Below are 21,588 nucleotides of genomic sequence, written 5' to 3'. Positions count from 1 at the left end.
CACTCCATCACAGAAACAACAACAACAACAACAACTTCTTGGTACATCACTCAATTTGTAGGCTTGTCTCTCCGATCTGGTAGCAGGACAAAAAAAAAAAGAATTGTCAAATACGTTGCCATAACAAGCAGCAACTCAACCAAACAATCACAATGAAGCTGCAATGCTCTAAAAAAATGGTCAATTGTCTGTTTTTCTTACTCATATTTCAAATAATGGGAAGTATATCAAAATATAATAGGGTCACACTGTTTTTGTTCTTGTTGCTAATTGGTTGCTGTTGTTGATATGTCGTCTCTTCTTTAACGAAATGACGCCACAAACAGTGTTGCCAACCATCGAGAAAATAAATGTATTCATGGACAAAATAAGCCATAAGAAGCTCGATAAAAAAGTTTCTCTGAGCATAAATGTATGTATAAATGTTCTGTATTTACATTGATTTATGACATATTTTTGTAACAAATTTATTTTCATCTAGATTCGATATATATCAGGCAAACAATGACTGTTATCGATATATATCGAAAGACATATCGTTTAGATATATCAATTTTGATCGAAAAAACTTCATCCTGCTGCAGTTAGTAAAAATTAGATCATCCCTTACACATAAAACTTAAGCTTTGTGCGTTTGATAAAGCGTGGACTCTATATATACCCTACCTGACATGTTATAGTCAAAATTTCTGAACGATTCTTGGCAAAGTAAAAGAACGATATGCCACAAATAGTAGTAGTAAATAGTTTTATAGTATATTTGCTATAATTATGTATTTATTATTATGTTATTACTTTAAGTTTGCAGCTGCCTCTTATACGTTACAAAACTGTTCACAAAGTTGTTATACCCTTTATTGTGGCTACATTAAATTGCAACGCCTACGCGGCAACTGCAGTGGCAATGTCAGCTTTAAAAACACGCCGAAAATTGTAAAATGTGTGGCAAAAATACAGATACTCCAATATATATTTACGAACGACATACTATATAGACAATATATATATATGTGACTCCATGCATTCATGTGGCAGCTTTGTTGCAGTTGCTGCACGCTTGACACTGACAATTGCACATTGCGTTTTTGCTGTTGCGTGTTCAAGAGGAAAGCCCAGCACATTGTCCTGGGTCCGGGTTCGAGGCGAGACAGACAAACAGCCGGACAGCTGGACAGTTGGACATTTTAACAGCAGCGACAACAACAACAACAACAACAGCATGGACAGACTGCCAAGTGTCAAAGTCAATATGCAAAAAAGGTAGAGAGCCAAGTTAAATGTTGACAGTTGAGAAATGTAAGCTTCAAGGATGCATCCAATGCGTCCGGCCATGACATACGGCTTGGGAATTTTCTGAGCTAGAAGAGCCCGAGAATAAGAGAAAGAGAGAGAGAGAGCGAGCGAGCGAGTAAGAGAGCATTTGCATTGCGTGTAAATGAATTCATGGATCGAGTTGTTGCAATTTAAAAATAGGGTGTGTGGGCTTAACAATCGATACTAGATAAACGTTGTAGAGTCGCAGCGCGTGAGCTGAACTCGATGCGAATTTATACATTCAGTTATTTTGCCTTAAATGGAAATTATCGGATTAAACCCCAATGGACGCTGTTAAATTAAAACTGTTTATCTGATTTTCAAAAATTATCCTTAACAGCACACATGAGCTATGCAAAAATCAAAACTAACTACAAGGAACCTAAAAGAACAATCAACAAATTCCAACTAACATTGGTAAAATCAACCAAACTTAAATCTAGCTTAAAATTTTTGTTATAATGTAGGATATCGAATACCTATTTTCATCTATGCGTTTTCGTTGTATTAGAAAAATATAAATGCCCTCTACAAGGATATAAAAAGGATACTGCTATCAAGCTTGCTGTTAAATAGCTAACTGTAGCACTCATACGTACAGTGGAGATTCGAGCCCTGCGACAACGCATCAACTGCGACAGTTATAGTATATTAGCTCGGCTAACCAAGTTGATTGTCGACACTTCTCTTGTTAACTTATAATTCAGTTATATTTAATTTGCTAATTCAGACATAATTTGATCTGTGTTGAAATAAGTTTCACACCCTTCCGACCAAAAGCGTCAACTAATCAAAACTTAATCAAGTTTTTACACCCACGTAATTGCAGCATTAAATAAATATCATTCGACATTAATGCGTATATTTCGCATACGCACACATATTAATAACAAATTTTAAATTATGCAAATTGCATTTATGGAAATTTTCATTTTCTTTTTTGTTGTTTATTTTTAACAAATTTATTTTAAAATTCTATCAAGCAAATGAAGTTTGGTGTGCGCGATGCGTGGTAAATTTTATTAATTTTGCATGCGTAAGTTTATTATGCAAAAACATCAAAAGCAACAACAACAAGCACAAAAAGTCAATGTTTAATGTAGCTTATAATTAAATGTTGGCCGCGTGGGGGGTTTGACTAAAGGGGGCGTTGGGTTTTCGTGCCCAAAGCAACGCCTAACGCTTTTTTGACAGCACAATTATTAAAGTGCCGACGAGCCGTGCAAATGTCACAGACCCAAATGCAGTCGCAAAAGTATCTCTATAGCTGTATCTACAATTGTAGCTGTATAGCTGTATCTTTTGCCTGTAGCCCTCGGCTGGCACACCTTCTCTAAAAGCTGAAATTCTCTCGCCCGCTGAAATGTTGGCGTGGCAAAATTAAAGCAACGCTTGCGGCGCCTCAAAATGCAAATGCAACGCCTTTTGCTTACTTATTTCACAATTGCAATTGCAATTGCTTCCCAAACCCAGCAGCAGTCTAAGCCAAATCGATAGAAAACCTTTGATTAGCCAATAATAATTTGACCCAGTTGCAAGTTCTGTTTATGATTTTGCATGCCAAAGCTAGATTAGCTTGAATCAGCTACAAGTACTCAAATTTAATTCCGCTTCATAAGGTTTTCAGACCAAAATATACTTCAAAAAATATTTTTAAAGATTTGTTACTCTTTACTCTTTACTCTTTATATACTTAATGCATATTTAATAAATAGGTGTTCTCAAATTATTTTTTGTTATTATTTTTTTCTCTATAAAAATATTGTCCAAAAATGGAACCCTGCGTGTCCCTGTAATTCCCTATAAGTATATGTATTCTGCTTTTCTAACTGGTTCAGCCATCTAATTAGGTTTCCAAGCAGGTGCTGTTTAATCTTTGTGCCCATCTACTTAATAAAAAGTGCTTCCTCAATGCGAAGCTTTCATTTCTTTAACCGTATGACGACTTCCGTTCCGACCATTAGCAGCTAATTAACTTGGCTTAAATGCACATCAGAAGCGAAGCGAGCGCAGCTGATCAAAGCCACATTTCGTTTATAGCCAGCACACAGATTTGGTCAACAGTGAAACAGAGGGCGTTGGTAGAAGGGGGCAGCGAGTGTCAAGTTCAAGCCGAAAACAATTGAAATAGTTGCGCATTTCCATTTGCTGATTGATTTCGAATGCTAATTGATGGCTAGCACCACCTGCGGTTGACCGAACAACAACAACAAAAAAGAAGAAAAATCACAAACAAAAGGGCAAAAACAAATAAAAATACTTTCATAGAGTGTAATAGACTAGAGCATACCCTGTTGCCAGCTCGCAACAAGCTACATAAAATCTCAAGCTGCAGGCTTAGATAGCAGCTGTGCTTCTTCTTTTCTTAAGTCCCACTCTATAAGGAATGTTATTCTTAAATAACTTCTGAATTTTTTAAGAGCTTCAAGACATGACATTTCAACTTTGGTGTATACCAAAAAAAAAGGCTCTATCTCTCAAATTGAGGGTTAAAAAGAGGTTTTAAGCATGAAATATTCCTGATCTGTATATGCTATACAAAAATTATCAAACCAATTTCAGAGCTAAAGTCGCAAATCGAGGCTTATAATCCAGATTGGAGGTTATCGAAACAAAGAGAGGTAGACATAGATAATGGATTTGTCTCTTCGGGTCGCAGTTGATTGACGCTCCCGGTATAACCCCTTTTAGCCATTGCCAATGGCTATAGGGTATTACAACAGAAACAACATCAGGTAACCGAGCTAAATGAAATGCAAATAAAATGTGGCCCAACGCTTCAGTTTGTCACCTGAAACGCCGTTGACGCTGACTCCTGACTCTGGCCCTGACACCTGTTCCACAGCTTGTTTAGTTTCAATATTTCATTTGCTTGCACAGTCCATTTGATTATTTACCTGGTTGTTTTTTTTTTTTTTTCATCGTTGCCGTCGCTTTTGTTTCGTTTATTTTCCATCAACGCGAAAATTCACAATTTACGCTTCACGCGCGGCTGCATTTTCAGAACGATAGCTTGAAAAATCGCTGGGAACGGATGTGCATTCGCATTTTTCATTCGCAGTCACCAGACCAAATATATGAATTAATAGAAATATCAAATTCCCAAATACAGCTTGTCAAATGTTATTATTTACTCAGTCAATTTTTTTGTTACCTGTCTGCGAGCGCTACGTGAGCGAAATTCATCTTCTTCTTACATATTTTTCGGGGGTCTTTCAATTTTATGCCTCACACGTTTTTAGCGTCTACCACTCGGAGGCATTTTGTGGTGCCTTTCAGTGCTTTGCCATTTTATTTATGAGCATCATAAACATATAAGAAAGAATTCTTTAGTACATTTTAAGTACATGCACAAAATTCGCCACGGATCTGCTTATGATTATCTTTTGTGCCGCCAGCATTTGACAGTCCCCCATCCCATCTCATCAAAAAGAGCCAAATGAGCTGCCTGCTGACAAATGGCACGTGTTCTACGCCTTGACTCCTCGTCAAACAAATTGGGGTACATCAACCTTGTCTATAGGCCCCAGAAAAAAAAGGTAGTCTCCGAAAGCAGGTATACCTCTATCTAAATTCAAATTTGGCCAGACACAAAGATCTTTGTTTATGAACGTGAGCTGATAATTACTTAAGCGCGATTTCACTCGACGTAAGCTTGCTTTTTAGAGTTCATGAGGATCATTTTAGACATGTTTTTTTAGAATTCATGGAATTACCTAAGTGAAATTAGTAATAAAAAATTATTTGGAATAGCTTAGCAGAGTTATATAAAGTTAAAGCTTATAATATATATATTATTTTTAGCCCTATGTAAAAGCTAAAAATGGAAAGCTTTTTGTTTAAACCCAAAACGAATACTAGAGAAATAATTTCTTTTTAGATATCGAATAAATAGAATCAAAATAATCAAATAGATTCCTTCTACATCATAAAATAATATTTATATGTTTTTATTTATTTCTTACACAGATATAAATGTTATTTCTATTCATATTGCATTTACTTAGACAATCACCAGCAGCATCTACCAAAGTTCTATTGCCAACAAATTTTGTTAAATAAATCAAGTTTTTTCAAAATTGCATATTCAATTATTGTATTGTTTTTACAATTGCAAACCAATTTGAATTCAGAAAATAAACCAAATAACAACTCGTAATGTTTTTTTGTGCCTGCAGCAGACACCAAAAATGTATTTTTTGTGTAGAGCCTAAGTAATAACAAAAAAATGGCTCGTAACAGGCGCAGTTTTTAGCTATTTTTACAGATGGCCAAAATAGAGCAACAAAATGCAGATGGTCAGCTCACAGATACACTCACTCACACACACAGTTATGAGTTTGCAGCAAATCAAAGCTAAAGCATCTAAACGCATGCTAACAATGTGTATGTGTGTATGTGTATATGTGTGTATCTGTGTGTGTGTGTTGGTGTGTGTTCGTGTTAGTGTGGCTTAAACAATGCTCGATGCATAAATAACTACAAAGCCGGCGAATCTCAAACAGCGAATATTAGAAGAAAAAAAATACGAGAAAGAGAACTATGGTCGGTTTGGCCGACTAGCAAATACCCTGTTCATATCTCTGCAGTATACATGTCAGTTTTTTATGTTTAATAAAACAAACGCCATAAGCCGCGCAGATCTCTGGTCTTATTTTACTCTTAGTCCCACATTTGAAAAAATTCTTAAATAACTTTTGGGTTATTTATCATATCATTAGATTATTCTAAAAAATTAAAGATGGCATTAAAATATATTTATATACAAAATTAGAAATATGCGATATCTTTATGTACCATAATATCCTCAATGGAATTGGTAGATGCTATGGGAAAATAGTCATATGAAATATCTGAAAGGTTAAAGTCTCTGAAATCGCTTAGCTAAGTATATGGACAAACAGTCAGATAGATACTTATATGTACTCATTGAATCGGAGTTTTAAACTTTTGACTGTCACACATCTTTAATATACCCCATTTTCACCCGTTTTCATTGCGTACAGGGTATAAAAAAATGGCATGTACAAAAGCGTATCTAACAAATACACGGGTCATAAACTATGAAAAGCGTATGCTCATTGCCAAACAGCTGCCCCTCTCCACACCCCGCCAGCCCACTTCCCCCTTATCTACACTCAGCATATTCCCCATCCACATCCCCCAATGTATTCCCTCTGCGCTCCGCTGCGAGATGAGCAAAGCCATAAAATATCAATTTCGTGTTACAACAAACGCCAAAAACGAACGTAAACTTATGAGACCCAGTGTAGCCCGAGGTGCAAAGCGAACGAAACGGGAAAGAAACGGGGTGAAACATGATAAAATATATATCGATATAAAATGCACAAAAAAGAACGAAGAGGAAATAATTGAAAAATGCATTGCAGTAAAAATGAAGCAAAATACGATTGGTTGATATATTTTGTACAATTTGTATAGGAAATGTGCCACATATGAATTTAAAGTAACAGTTGGGGCAGGTTCGAAATATATATATATGTATGTATATAAATACAAAGCTAGTTTGCAGAGAGAGTTATGGCAAGTCGCCTGAGGAAATGTGAAAACAATAGATGATAAATGTGTAAGATGGAGAATTTATGTATTGAGAATGCATTGAGAAAAAACGATATAAATAGGAAGCGTAAAAGAGCGTCACTGTAGATAATAGTATTTTAGGATAAAACTGATAGAGCTAAAGCTATTTATATTTTAATTTTAAATTACTTAATTGACTCCCTTTAGATATCCTTGACTGTACCTCATAGCAATTTATTAAGCTTTGCGAAAGAGGAAAGCTTGAAAAAGATATGTGAAAAAGTAGATAACAAATGTGTAAAATGGAAAATTTAAAGAATATATGTAGAGCTCTAGGAAAATTATGAAAATTTTAGTGTTTTTCAGAAGCTTTCGTTTATTATAAGGCAATTTTTTATAATCATATTTATTTTTTATTTATTTTTCTCTACGTCTGTCATGAGCATCTGTTCTTGACTCTTGCTCATATATTTAATAATATTTTAAGCCACTGAATCTATTTAAAAATCCCCGACTGTATATAAATAACTGTAACTGTAACTCTTGACTCTATATAAATAACCCAGACTGAGAATCACTCTAGACTCTTGATCAACTATTTATATATGAAGCAACTGAATCTACATAAATACCCCAGACTGTAACTCATTGATAGTCACGATTGTCATCGATATGAGTGCTGCGCTCGTTACCATATATCATTTCATTGTCATCTGGCTCTCACTTTTTTTTTAGTTTGTAAACACAGTTTTGTACACATTTACTTGCAATTGTTTTGCGTTAACGTTTAAAAATGTGATGGGCTAAATTTATTGATATTTATATATAGATGCATATGATGCGCAAATATATTACCAACGTATACTAATGCCTTCTCTCTCTCTCTTTTTCATTACAGGTGAGTGCTTGATAAATAAAACAACAACAGCGCAAAAGGTGTACAAGTATACACGAAATATTGGCAAGAATTTAAATTTTGATTTTGAAAACCAATATTTATTTTAAATCTTAAAACAAACAATGCAAAATGCAACTCTCGGTGCGGCACTAATTTAATTTGCCAACTGAATTTGCAGCAACAGTAGCTGCAAAATAAATGATGCACTTATTAATTAGATGAAATTTCGCAATAATATTTATGTGCATATTTTTGCGGCGCTGCGATTACAATGGGCAATTAGTGTGTTAAAATGTTTTCGACCTGGCCCAAATGGACATAGGCCGGACAAACTGACAGCCGGGCAATCAGTTCTGGCTCATGTGTGTGTGTATTTATAATTAATTTCTGTTTGCGCTCATATTCAATTCAATTCGCTGCATTTGGCTAACGAAGTTTGGCAACGTTGCTGCCATAATTTCAGGCATTTTATTTGCCAACTCCCACCCACTTCCCACTTCCCCCCTCTCTAGTTGTCTCTTTCCCTCTGTGCAGTCGCCATAATATTAGCTTGCTCTCTGGCAGCCGCGCAAATATTTTGATGCAACATGCAATTTCTCCTAATCTAAACACTCGCATCGCGGCGCAAAGGATAAAAATGAAAACAGCTTAGGGCTGCCTCTCGTAAAAGGGGGGGGAATGGGCAGTGGGAAAAAGGGGGCCACGGCGTGTGGAAAGTGGGCGAGACTCACGCTGCATAACTTAAGGCGTAACTAAGGCAACGACGACAAAGATGCTGGCAGCCAAGAAAACCCAATTGTGTGCGAACGGCAGCAAAATGCAGCTCATAGTCACAAATACACTGCAAGAAATCCAACTGCAGCTTAAGCTAATTAAATTGCGCTTAAGTCGAAGCTTAAAGCTGATTGCAACTAGCGGTTAGTGAGTGGAAAGAAGAGAGAAAAAGCTATTTTATAAGATTCGTTAAGGCCCGACATGAAGCATTTAAAATATGGAGTTGGCTTTCTTATAGTAAAATATGCCAAAAATGTTAAATATACTCTGTGATCTTTGCAGATCTTTTATTTTAATCATTTAATTTTTAAACGGCTTTTATGATCTCTGTTGCCGATTTTCTAGCATTTAATTGGGTCTGCTTTTCAAACAAAAAGTATATAAAAGAATTAGAGTATAATATTCTCTAGATAGATATAGATTGTGTTGTAAATATATATTTTTTTTTAAATTTATGTTTTCTAAAGTTTTGGGCTCTTAATACTCAGGTAAATTTGTAATGTATATAACTTAATTATATTATACAATAATTTAGATTCCGTTTTCTTTTTTAAATAGGGCTTACAAAGAAAATAGTAATCAATTTTAGATCGAAGTTTAAGTGCGAGTTTTCACTGTACATAAGATTAAAGTTATGAAACCCTGTTTTGAAATTGCTGTTAAATAATAATACAACAATATGATAATATAATAATTTATTAATTTAATAACATAATAATATAACAATTCAAAAAAATAATCATTTAAAAGTTTTATATTCTTAAACAATTTGTAATTTATTATTTTTAATAATTTTTAATAATTAAATTATTAAATAACTCATAATTTAATAAGATAATAATTTAATAATTTAAAAATATAATTTAAAAATATAATAATAACAGTTAATATTATAATAGTTTTCCACCCTTTGAATCAGCAAATTCCTTAAAACCTGAGTACATCAAGAAGAGAATATATATAAATAGAGCCTGCGAAATATTTCCAATTCTATTTTTAAGTTGTGCCAAGTAATCTAAGATTAGAATTAATATCTGAAATTAGGTTTTATGGTACAACAACTTTTATGCATTAGCAAATTAAAAAAGATACAGTTTAATCCATGCAAATGGGCCTTCACATCTTGCTTTTATTTATATCCAAACAATTAGCTCTGCATTTTGGCTCAGTGCATGAATGTGGCACGTTTGCTTTCATGAGTTTGCCTTGGCACTTTCTTTGGCTGCCACGCCTAGCAGTAGTGGGCGCAGAGGGCTTGGAGCAGCTGCCGCTGAAGGGGCAACAACGACTACAACAACTATAAAGGCGGCGGCACCTTCGCCTATCTCCCAAGCTAATCTAACTAAGGGGGCCGCCGTTAGCAGGAGGCAGGCGGCGACACTTGGCGCTGCGTGCAATTTGCTTACGTTTTGCCCGCCCCCCTTTTCGCCCCTTGAGCGGCAACCTTACGCTGCCGCTCAGTGCCTTCTTTCCTGTGCAAACACATATATTTGATATTTTTATTTTTATTTTTTTATTTGTTGCCAGTAAATAATAATAATAATACCTACATATTTAAATTGCCTGGGTGTGTGTGTGTGTGTGTGTGTGTGTCGCTTTTCCGTTCCCTTCAGTACCTTTTCCTTGGCTTCGTTGCATTTCCTGTGCCATTGATAGCCATCTCCTGTTGCTGGCGTTGTCGTTGCCTGCATTTTTTATTAGGACTCCCTGCAGCTTCCCATTCAGTTTCCCAGCGGACCCACGGCCGCCCTCAGCTGTCTCTCCCTGGTGCCTTATCAATATTTCTCTCTATAGCTTTTCATTTGCTGTATTTATATTTATAAGTCTTTCCGTTGCTACAGTTGCCATTAAATATATGGTGGCGACTCGGGAAGGGGCGAGCGGAGTTGCGCAACTTGTTTCAGCTCGCAAACTCTCAACTAAGTCTTCATATTGTGCATTAGCTTTGGGTCCTGCCTTGCCCCGAGATGTTCAATAAAATTTTGATAGCAATCAATTTAATGCGTCGCGGCACACGCACTTTGTCCATAGACGTTGCGCTGGCAACAGCAAGTGGAGGCAGGACTAGGGGTGAGGGCGGCAGGTGGAGGGAAGCCCTTGCAAAGTTGCCACAATTACAAGAGCACGCAGAAATCTTACTAAATATTTCAACACGGCGAATCACAAAATATAAAGTACAGCTGAGAAACGACATCTGAATGAAGTTGCGGTCGAAACGGCGATGGGGAGAGGGGGAGAGGGGAGTCGAGGAATAGGCTAACTGCGAAGCTATAGTAAAGCCAGACAATTTCTATATTGATTGGCTTTCATAGACTAAAAGGAAGGCAGGAAGCGAGCCAAAAGAAAGCTGCTTTAGTTGTAAGGCTTTTTTTCCAATGCTAAAAACATAATTAACTTCAGAGATAAAATTTCTTAAAAGTGCTTAGATCTTAAGTATTCACAAATCTTTAAAATTTGAAGATCTTTACTTACGATTTCTTTGTCCAAAATTTCTTTTGCCAAAAGACTTATTAGTTTATTTCAGCTTTTTAAGTGTAGGACTTTTCAATATTAAGGTTACAATCTATCTACTTACGAGTCGAGAAGACGCTGGTTCGAACCTTGACTAGGTTTCCTTTTTCTTCAAAGCATCTTAATTTTTTAAGCTCCATTCAAACTCGCCTTATATCAATGTGGACTCAAACGAATAAATTTCATTTGACGCAAAAAGAAGGCACTGGTTCGAATCCAGTTGGGAATTATTTTTCTCTTATGCATCTTTATTATTTCAGCTCCTTTCTGAATGGTCATATCTCTCCCTTCAAATTCGCCTTTTATCAATGTGGACTCAAATGAATAAATTTGATTTGACGCAAAAAGAAGGCACTGGTTCGAATCCAGTTGGATATTATTTTCCTTTTATGCATCTTAATTATTTAAGCTCCGTTCTGAATGGTCATATCTCTCAATTCAAACTCGCCTTATATCAATGTGGACTCAAATAAATTAATTTGACCCAAAGAGAAGGCACTGGTTCGAAGTTAGGTTTTCTTTTTCTTGTATGTATCTCAATTATTTAAGCTCCGTTCTGAATGGTCATATCTCTCCATTCAAGCTCGCCTTATATCAATGTGGACTCAAATTAATAAATTCCATTTGACACTTGAGTAATTTCTCTCTCCCCCTTCAAATGCAATCCATAAGCTATCCACACATATGTGCAAGGTTTTCAATTACATTTCCTCACTTCAATCAAATCGCAAATCGTCTTTCTATTTTTCGGCCTGGCAACTTTATTTTTGCTTGGCCAAATCGTATTGCAACGCGCGTGTTGCACTTGCAGCCATTCGTAAATTGAATTTACAGGCGACCAACTGCCGCATAGCTGCTCCGCTCGCCCCACTACCCCTCCCCCCGCTCGACTAATGATTGTCCCAGAGTTCGAATCGGACTTTGGCAATTGCATTTCCAATTTCTTATCGCATTGGAAGTGGGAGGGGGGGATTCTCTTGACTTGACGACAATTGTCTAGCGTTTGACTGACTTGCTCCTCTGCCGGACACGGCCACGAAAGGACACTTGAAATTATTGAAATTGTTTTGCCATTTCGTTGGCACCAGCCCCCCTGACCCCCCACCCCACACTTCCCTGTGTCCTGGTTCTGTCTGCTGCCTCTGCAAGGGCCCTTTGTGCACACGTTTGCTGCACTCGTCTGTGATTATCGCCCTGGAATTTTCTCATTTTGAGTGATTCGAAGAATTTGTGGATTTTGGTTATTGATTTTCAAATGGCACGTCAAGTGCCAATACCCAAAGACAAAGAGAGAGTATGTTACTTGGAGGGTATCTGTCTGCCCTGGCTGCCTTCCCCTACACATGTGTGCGGGCTTTGAGCTTTTAATTAGTTGCTAATTTGTTGGAGAATGCAACAGACGAGTGCGTTTAATTAAGAGTAAAAGTTACCCAGGGTTACAGCTCGCAAGTGAGCAATTAGAGAATAAGAGAACGCACAATATGTGATAAATTTAAAAATTGTAATACCCTACAGAATGAAGGAATATCTCAGGATCAGTTCGGCTTTAAATGGAAATCTTTGGGATAGGAATCGAGGTGAATGCTAGGGATACAATTTGCATATAGAAAATGATAAGTGATACGAACTGTGTGGCTATGAATCAGATATGTATAAATATCTTAGGATCTATTTGACTATTATTTTTACTATTACTATTTTAGAACTCTCTTTGATTAGGCAAGCATGGTCAATACGTCAAGAAATAATGGACATAAGAACAAATCTGCATAAGTTCCCTGCCAAAATTGAATCTTTAAATTCTTAAATGACTTAATTTGTTCTCACCCACCTGATATGGCAGAGAGAAAATAAATACATGGCATTTGTCAGTGATTAAAGCGAATTTTTGAATAACGAAAAATATTTAATTCCTTTCAGAGTATTTTTTTTTTTTTTTTGCCAGCGGTTAATTAAAAAGAGGCTTGGCACAGGTTCAGGCCCAGACAGAGATATATATATAGAGACGACGCCTACGTTGATTTATGGCAGGCGCTTGAAAAGGCGTATAAATCAAATGAAATAAAAATTGTATATAGATGAATATATATGTAGAAATATATATAAATAAATATATATAAATATATATATATGTAGGGCTATATAAATAAAATGTCATATAAAGCGTGGCGTTGCATTAAGATCGCACGGTCAACTCTTTAGCACCATTAACAAAAGCTTTGCCCGTGTGCCTTGTGTGTCCTTCGTTGCCTTCTTTGTTTGACCGCACTTAATCCTACGAGTGGGCAGAGGCGTGGCGACGTAAAGAAGTGTGGTTGTGTGTGTGTGTGGGGGGGGCGCAACTGCACAAAAGTCGAAGAACGAGCGCAATGCATTTTGCGATAAATTCGCAGCGCATTAAACGGAATGAAAGAGCCTGAATGGCAGTGGTGAGGAGCATGTGGGGACTTCTGTGTGTGTGGGGGGGGAAGGGAGGTGTGGAGAGATTGCTGACTGACCAGCAACAATGCGCTGAGCATTCGGAAATTCTGTGCGCTTGGCACACAAACACAATGATAGAAAATCGAAGCGCTCGCTCAAGAATGTCAATAAAGGCAGCGCCGTAAGCAGCGCTGCCAGCGGCGACAACATCAGCAGCGCTGCTTTATCCTATGAACGTTCTGTGTGTGCCATTGTGTGCGTGTGTGTGTGTGTGTGTTCTGACAGCAAACGGCAGTTGCTGTTTGTTGTCTTCATTTTGGGCTGAGAGCGTGAGAATTGCCTGTGGTCGCTATCATAATGTAACTGTCCAGTGCACAGTGGTGCGAAAAACATTTAACTGGTGGAAATTACTTAGCAAGCTGCTTGGCAGCCTAATGCGAAGCTAACTTTGCTATATCAATGGGTTTTGAAATAAACAGTTTAAAATGTGGCCTATAAGTCTTCCGACTGATTGACATGGAATCGAATATACAAGCTATTTGCCTAACAATATTTTAACTAAGGGAAATATTTATATATGTAATGCACAGATTATAAAAATAACCTCAAATCTAAAAATTGATCTAGATTTCAAAAGAATAATCATGAAAAGAACTCATCAAAATAACTTATATCAAGCATAAAAGTCGTGTAGAACTATGTCAATTTTATAAATTGCCTGAATTCGAGCTTGAACCACTGTGCACAGTGGTGGGTTCGCAATGATAAGATGTACTCGTATTGCAATTGACATCTTTAAAGCGAACGACATTATTTGCATTTATATACAATACATATTTATTTCTGACAGCTCGGGGGCCTTCACTTTTCCTATATAAGATGCAGACTTTGCAGATACTCTCAATACCCTGTAGCCTACTAAATCGGGTATAATGAAGCTATGTAAATGAAGTAATCATAAGTTTGAACAGGTTTATCATATACTGAAAAAGTGTATCTCTTTTATTAACAATTCCATTCATTTTTCCATAATCGATCAAAATCGATTTGTAGCTTCGCCTTTTCTGGCACAGCTTCACACCAAATTTGAACTACAGACTCTTCTTGCTAGTCTAAAATCAAATTGCATGTACTGGGTATCCCATAGTCGGGCAAGCTCGCCTCCAGCACTCTTGCTGGATTATATTTATTTACTTTTATTCGTTGCTCGTTGTCGGCGCTCGCCTCGCAGCTTTGGTGGCATCTTTTTGGCTGGTATCGTTTTACGCTTTGCGGTTGCAACTTGCAACTCCTGTGGATGCAACAGCTGCGCTTGGAGTCGCCACAAGTGCTGGGCAAATGTATCTGCGGCTGCCGCCGCCGCTTGCGAGTATTTTGTGTATATTTGTATCTTTTGGCATATGTGGCAACTTGCGGCGCGTTTGCAGGCTGACATCTATTGTGGCCCGCTTGACTTTTGAGCATTACGTAAGCGCAGCTCTCAATGCACTTGGCTATGTGGCGCCCCTCCGCCCGCCGCTCCCCACCCGCTTCTACCCAACCGCCAGCTGCAACTGTGCCACACGCGCGCGCTCTTTGAATGACTGCCGGCGACTTGAAGTTGTGACTGCAACTACTGTGCAGAGTAGAGTAGAGTATGAGTACAGTGTGTGTGTTGTCTGTGTAGTTTTTGGATCGGGAATGAAGTGCAGCGCTCTGTTTGACACTTGCAGCTGTCAACGCGGCTCTGATTGATCGATTGCAAGCGTGTGTGTGTGTGCGAGTGTGTGGGTGGGTGGAGAAGGTTGCAGCAATGATTAACTGGGCCAAAACAAACATTTTAAAAAGTAACAAAATAAAATTATTGATCAAGAGTTTATTGAGTAGGAAAAAATCATATTTTTTTTAATTGTAGCAAAGTTTAGTAAACGATTAACAAGAGAAACGAATTCTTCCAAAGTTATTAAATCTTTGCATTCTTATTAGGTATTAATCTTCAATTTTTCTATTCTTATAAATGAAATAATAAATACTAATAGTAATATCAATAAATAATAGGAATAGTAATAAACATAAGATTACAAATCTCATTAAAAACAATAGAAAGAATTAGGCGAAAGTTCTTGACGAATTTCGTCTCAATAATAAAGTGAAATCAAGTCCTGCTTAAAAACTTATGACTATGCGAGTATTTCATCTCGAAAAAGACGACTTGCTCTCAACTTTTATTAGGATGGACCCATTTTGAATAGATTTTCTAAAACTCGCAAAACTCGAAAATGTATATTCATCCGCCATCTCAGTGTAGCAAAAATCTAATTGAACTTAAAATTTAATCTAAGACATGATTGAAAGAGTAGCTGCAATAAGGTATTGTATTTTATTGAATATTATCCCATAATAGAAGTCTTTGGCGATCTTTGAACTCTATTTGAAATCTTCACTTGAATAAATTGCCAGCTGATACAATTTGTGTGCCTCCCGCTGAAAATGGAATTCTTTGAGTTTCAATGAAATTCTTAGCATTTAAATGGAATTCTTTGATTGTAATTTTTTAAATTTTGAGGCAATGTAATTTTCTTCGTCAATGTATTTTAACTACGTTCCAGCTTATAACTTAATCACTACGTAAATTGAAAACTTCGGTACTATTTCTATATTCGTTGCAGGGCCCTCAAATATTGATTTTTTTTTTTAAATAAAATTTCCCAGTTCATATTTAATTCATACTCCATTGTTCAATATACTTTTTGTCTCAAATTAACGACACTTGTAATATATTTGAACTGCAGGCAGCTCAACTAATGACATTCCCTACTTTCAGACTGATTGATGAGCTTCCTAAGAGGTGCTCTTCGACTGTCCAGCTGAAAATATAAACAACTGCGTTCTATTTTTATCAATATGAAAAGATTGTGGCACGTTCTTTGTATTCATTTGGTTACGTAAGAATCTATATATTCGAAGTAGAAATTTATTTAAGCCTCTTTCTATTGATAATAGAAATTCATATTTTAATCAAAGAGAATTATTTTCTTCATATACATTATAAAAAATCAAATAATAATTAGAGAATTCCGTTATTAACAATATTATTTTGTGGAAAAGAAATTTTCTAAGTTGAAATTTCTGTACGCCACATGTCCCATTTTTGTAAGCCTTTTCCCGTGATAATAGAAGTTAATGTTTTTATCAAAGAATACTCTTTTTTTGTTAAGTGAAAAAAAGAAAATTATCAGATAATTCCGTTTATTAAAATATTAATATTATAAAAATTTTCCCTCTGGGAACTCTTTCACTCAACTTGTGCTATATTTTTTTTTATTTAACCCTCTTTCTGTTGATAATAGAAATGCATGGAAATGCAAAGATAACTATTTTCTATTTTATTTAGGAACAATGAAATGATAATCAAATTATTTCGTTTAGTTGAATATATGTAAATAGAACTTTCTGACTGGAAACTTTTGCATGCGACATGCGAAAGTTTGAACTTAATTTGCCCCATTATTAGTTTTCTTCAACACTTTTTCTGTCAGTGCAGCAGTTAATGCTGCACTTGATAGCATTTATCTATCAATTTTGTTGGCCAACAGCAAACGGCAACTTGTTAGCCAACTGCAAAGCCATGTTCCGAGCTGCCGCCCCCTTTCCCACCCCCCCCCCCCCCCTTTTTTTGACCTCATTCACAAGCAAAAAGTTTCCTTGGAAGAAGCGAGCGCTCCACACGAAATTAATTTAAATTTATTGTCTCAATTTATAATGCTGCAAATTGAGCATTTGCCAAAAATAAACGTTGACAGCGCACAGTCGAGCATAGTTCAATGTATCTTTTGGGTACGGGTACCCCCCCCTACTGCTTACCTCCTTCCCTCCCTCCCCTTCACATCCCATTGAACTTGAACTTGCAGCTTTTTCCAAATTGTTTGGCCAAAGTCAAAGTCTTTGATGCCCGACTCCCAATTGTATCTATGCGATAGTTATTACAAACTTTGCCGTCGCATAAGTTTTATAGTGTAAGTTTGAAGTTTTTTAAAGTGGAGCCCCCCCCTCCCACACCCATCCCCCCTGCGCAGCACAGCTCGTTAGATTCAAACCCGAGCTTCGAAGTTCGCAAACGCAGCCGGCAAATTGAGTGCACACAGTCGGGCAGACGTTTGTCATTTGTCTGCTGTCATGTCAGTTGTCAGTTTGATTTTTTGACTTTATACGTTTTTGTTTTTGTTTTTGTTTTTTTTATGGTTATTTTAAATTGTAACAACTGCTATGACGACGTCCACGACGACAGCAGCGATGGACTACGAGAATAAAAAACAAATATATGTATATAAAAAAAAAAAAAATGCCAAAAGACAAACAAAAGACAAATTGTGCGCTCTCCGAGCGCGTGTTGACAATTTTTTATAGATTTTTCGACGCGCTACATGTGCAATTTGTGATCGGGGTATATTAGCTTTTAACTAACTATTGTAACTCGGGAATTGTTCGTGCTACAGCTGCGAAAATGGAAATTAAGGTACAACTATAGAGCACAAATTTAATTTTAATTGAATAAGTTATCTTGTAATATTTTAACATAAGTATAGGTTTAATGAGAGTAATGTTTTTAAAAAAAAGTATAGTTTTTTTGCAAGTGTATGTAAAAGGCAGAAGGAAGCATCTTCGACCCAAAAAAATATATAAACTCTTGATCAGCATCAATAGCCGAGTTTATCTAGCCATTTTTAACTTTTTTTAATTCTATAGTAAACCAGCGCGTAGCTCGATCCACATTTGTCGCTGGAAGAAAAACGTTTAGGGTATCCCTAGCTGAGCACTCCCAAATAGAGCACTCTTACTTGTTTTTATTACAATTTCATTGTTTATATAAATTTATATAATGATATAAAATCTTATTCTAGACATTAATATATTATAGTTATTTATAAACTGCGAAAGTATCCATACATTAATATTTGTAATCCTTATAAGTTTATATATAAAATTAATACTCTCTTAAAAATCTCTTATGTTGCACATAAATTATATAGGGCATCTGTTAGTTGGAGTATTTCCCGTTTCTATGATTGGTTTCGTATATTTTTCCGTTTGACACACGAGCTCTGTGCCACATTTTTACAGCAGTTGACGTCTGAGCACTTTATCTTAATGTCAATTTTTTTTTGTTTCTTTTGCCGTTCTGCTTTTTATTCCTTGACTTCAGATTGGGTTTTGGGTTGCGGGTTCGGTATTGGAATCGGGCGGTCCGTTTGGACCGTTTGGTGCGTGTTGTGCGTGAAGCAGTTAAAAACGTTCAGGCAAATTAACAATAAAAAAGCCATTTGTAAGTCAAGTTCGGGCCACGTTCTATCGAGTTGTCAAAATCACGACATCGTCTCGTTAATGGCGCTTAGAGTTTAGCTGCGAGATAAACTGGCGCTAGGATTTGTATTTACATATATATTAGGTGGCTTAAGGGACTGTGACTCATCAACTTGGAGCTGGGATTAACTGCACTGTAAAAAATTGTTGGCATGCATTTAATTTCGTTTGATATTTTTGAAATTCAAATTATATTTGGCTTAAATTGCCAGCTAAAGGAATTAATCCTTAAGTATTTACAATTTAATGCCGTTTCTTTATTTTATTACTCTTGGTTTTCGCTGCCAAATTTTAGGCTCAGTTGACAAGAGTGACTCAGTGCTTGACAAAAGAGAAAACCCCAGTTCAAACCCAGCACCATATCTATATAATTAAAACTAATATTATTTTAATTCGTTTATTTATCACAAAATAAATTATATGTTAGTCCAATTTGCTTTAAATTGAAAACCAATTAGGGAACAATTTCTTTTTGAATTTAAGACCCAAATATTTTTTACTGTGCATAGTCACACTTAAGCTTTAAATGCAGCCACTTTGAACACATTTGACTCATTTGTGTTTGGTCTGTTGCAGTACGACAACGTCAACTCGTGCCTGCACGTGCTGAGGAGTCAATCGGTGGGCGGCTTGGACAATATCACAACCAACGACATCTGCGCGGGTCGCCTGAAGGCTGTTCTAGCCCTGTTCTTTGCCTTGAGCCGCTACAAGCAGCAGGCGAAGCAAACCAAATCCATTGGCGTGGGCTGTGGCGGTGGCGGTGGCTCTGGTGCAGTTGGCTCTGGAGGCGGTGGCTCCGTTTTGGGCATTGGCCTTGGTGGCAGCTTGAGAGCATCTGCCGCAAGTAATTTGCAGCAGGAGCAACAGCAACAGCAGCAGCAGCAGCAACAACAGCAGCAACAACAAACGCCACAGCAGTTGGCTCAATCCTTGGAGAACGGCAATGAGATGGTGAATCGGTGAGTGCACTTTTTATTTATTTAATTTATATCTTATATATCTTTCATCTATAAAAAATTCAAAATGTAACCGACAAATTGACAAACGTCTGCATTGTGTGACAGAGCAGCCAGCTTTTATTTGCCAGCATTTGTCTTGCCACTGTGCTACGGTTGGTGTCTAGACTAAAACATTGAACACCGCTGTTTGCAAAGTTATGCGGTCAACAACTGCCTGTTGGAGTGTGTCTAGGCTAACAGCTCTAGTCTTTACTATTTACTCCACCTGTTAACATTTACTGTTATACAGTTAATTTACTATAACTGTAATATGACACAGTGAGCGCTTGATATAAAAGCCAAAGCAGTCAGCTATTGAACTAAATGTTGTTGTTATTAACAAATTTTTTCTGCTATGAGAGTTGCCACAGATGAAAGAACAAAACACAATTCGAAAATTTTCTTTCGTTGAAACTTCAAATTTAATTAACTTGTTTTTCGTTGTCTTATTAAAAGTCAAAGAGCGGATAGCTTTTTTTGGTCATCAGCAAATGTTTGAAAATTTTTAATCTGATTTTTGGATATTAAAATTAATTGAACTACACTAACTGTATTCCATATTTGTGAAGTAGTATGTAATACATTTTCTGTGGAATTTCTATCGGATTTTTATAATTTTAATTGCGAGTGAGGAGTTTATTGCGCTTAACATAAGCCAGTTAAGCTTAACATATGTTAGATTTTACATAAAAATGTTAGACTATCTGCTGGCAGTGTATTGAATGACTTTCAGTTTAATAATCCCAACAAACGATTTTTAACATGAAAGAAATTTTATTCTCCAGCTGATCTTTCATATTAAATACCGTAAATCCTAAATACACAGCAGCGCGTTTTTAAGCACGCCATTCTCTAAATTCCAAGCGGTTTTTTCCCAGCCTCCCTAGTCAAATGCAAGCCCGCACCCTCTGCTTAACCTCAAACAGAGCTCATATCAAATGGAAATGTCTCAGATTTCCTTTGCATTTGGCTTACACCGTCATAAGACTTCCGGTACGCAGTTTTTCTGCTTCTTCTACAAAATTCCAGGCAAGTTTAATATGATTTATTGGTTTGTTTGCCGGAAATTACAGGCGATTCGCTCAGCGTCGTAGATCCCATCCCCTCCCCGGAGCATCTGTACCCAAGTAGTCGTAAAAAAAAGAAGAAGGAAACTCCAACTTCTGCTCCACCAAAGCTGAGACACTAAGCAAACAAAATTGGCATACGACGAGAGGAAAATCTGTGGTGTGTGGGGAGGGGAAAATGTGTGTTGAGCTCTTGAAAAGCAGCTGAAAAATTCAAAACATGAAGATGGAAAATTAGAAAACTTTATTTGGTCGAGAAAAAAGCCAGAAAAGCGTTTGTGTCGTCTGCGTCTCGGGAGGGTTCTTGCTTCTGTTTGCAACCCTCGGGGAAATCCCAGCCGAGCAGACAGGAAACGGAAGCTTTTGTGTTGCGCTACCATAAAGCGAGAGAGGAAGGGGGGGCCGAGAGGGCATAGACCAGTTGCCGTTTAACTTTCGGTTGGGGCGAACCCAAACACCAGCCCGCCCGCCCCTGCCTACAGCCATGTGTTGATGACTTTCACTGACTATGAAATTTAAATGCGTAACGGAAATGTTTGCAGTTTTTTTTTCTCTTCCTTCCCTCATTTTTGGTTGAGGGGCGCGTTGACTAGCAGACAAATAAATTACAATGGATTTTTATGGTCGTCCTTGCGCCTAGTTTGTGGTAGGCAACAGGGCGACAGGACGACAGGCCGACGACAACAATGCGGCAAGTTCATTTAAAGTTGCAACACCATAA

The 21,588-nt window shown here is 36.9% G+C and overlaps 1 protein-coding gene across 3 annotated transcripts in view; it reads left to right on the top strand.

Moving 5' to 3' along the window:
* Positions 1-21,588, top strand: part of sick (sickie) — a 217,878-nt gene that overhangs the window by 86,534 nt on the left and 109,756 nt on the right. For all 3 annotated transcript variants that reach the window (XM_064697641.1, XM_064697642.1, XM_064697648.1), the window contains exon 3: positions 19,376-19,761. In XM_064697641.1, coding sequence (XP_064553711.1) covers positions 19,376-19,761 — 386 coding nt within the window. The remainder of the gene's footprint in view (positions 1-19,375; positions 19,762-21,588) is intronic.

The sequence above is a fragment of the Drosophila montana genome, unplaced genomic scaffold (genome assembly GCF_035044405.1).
Source record: "Drosophila montana isolate Dmon_TW-CO22-7 unplaced genomic scaffold, ASM3504440v1 contig_402_1, whole genome shotgun sequence".
Classification (NCBI taxonomy): domain Eukaryota; kingdom Metazoa; phylum Arthropoda; class Insecta; order Diptera; family Drosophilidae; genus Drosophila; species Drosophila montana.
Note: the sequence above shows the minus strand (reverse complement) of the source record. Positions and strands in the feature narration are given on the sequence as shown.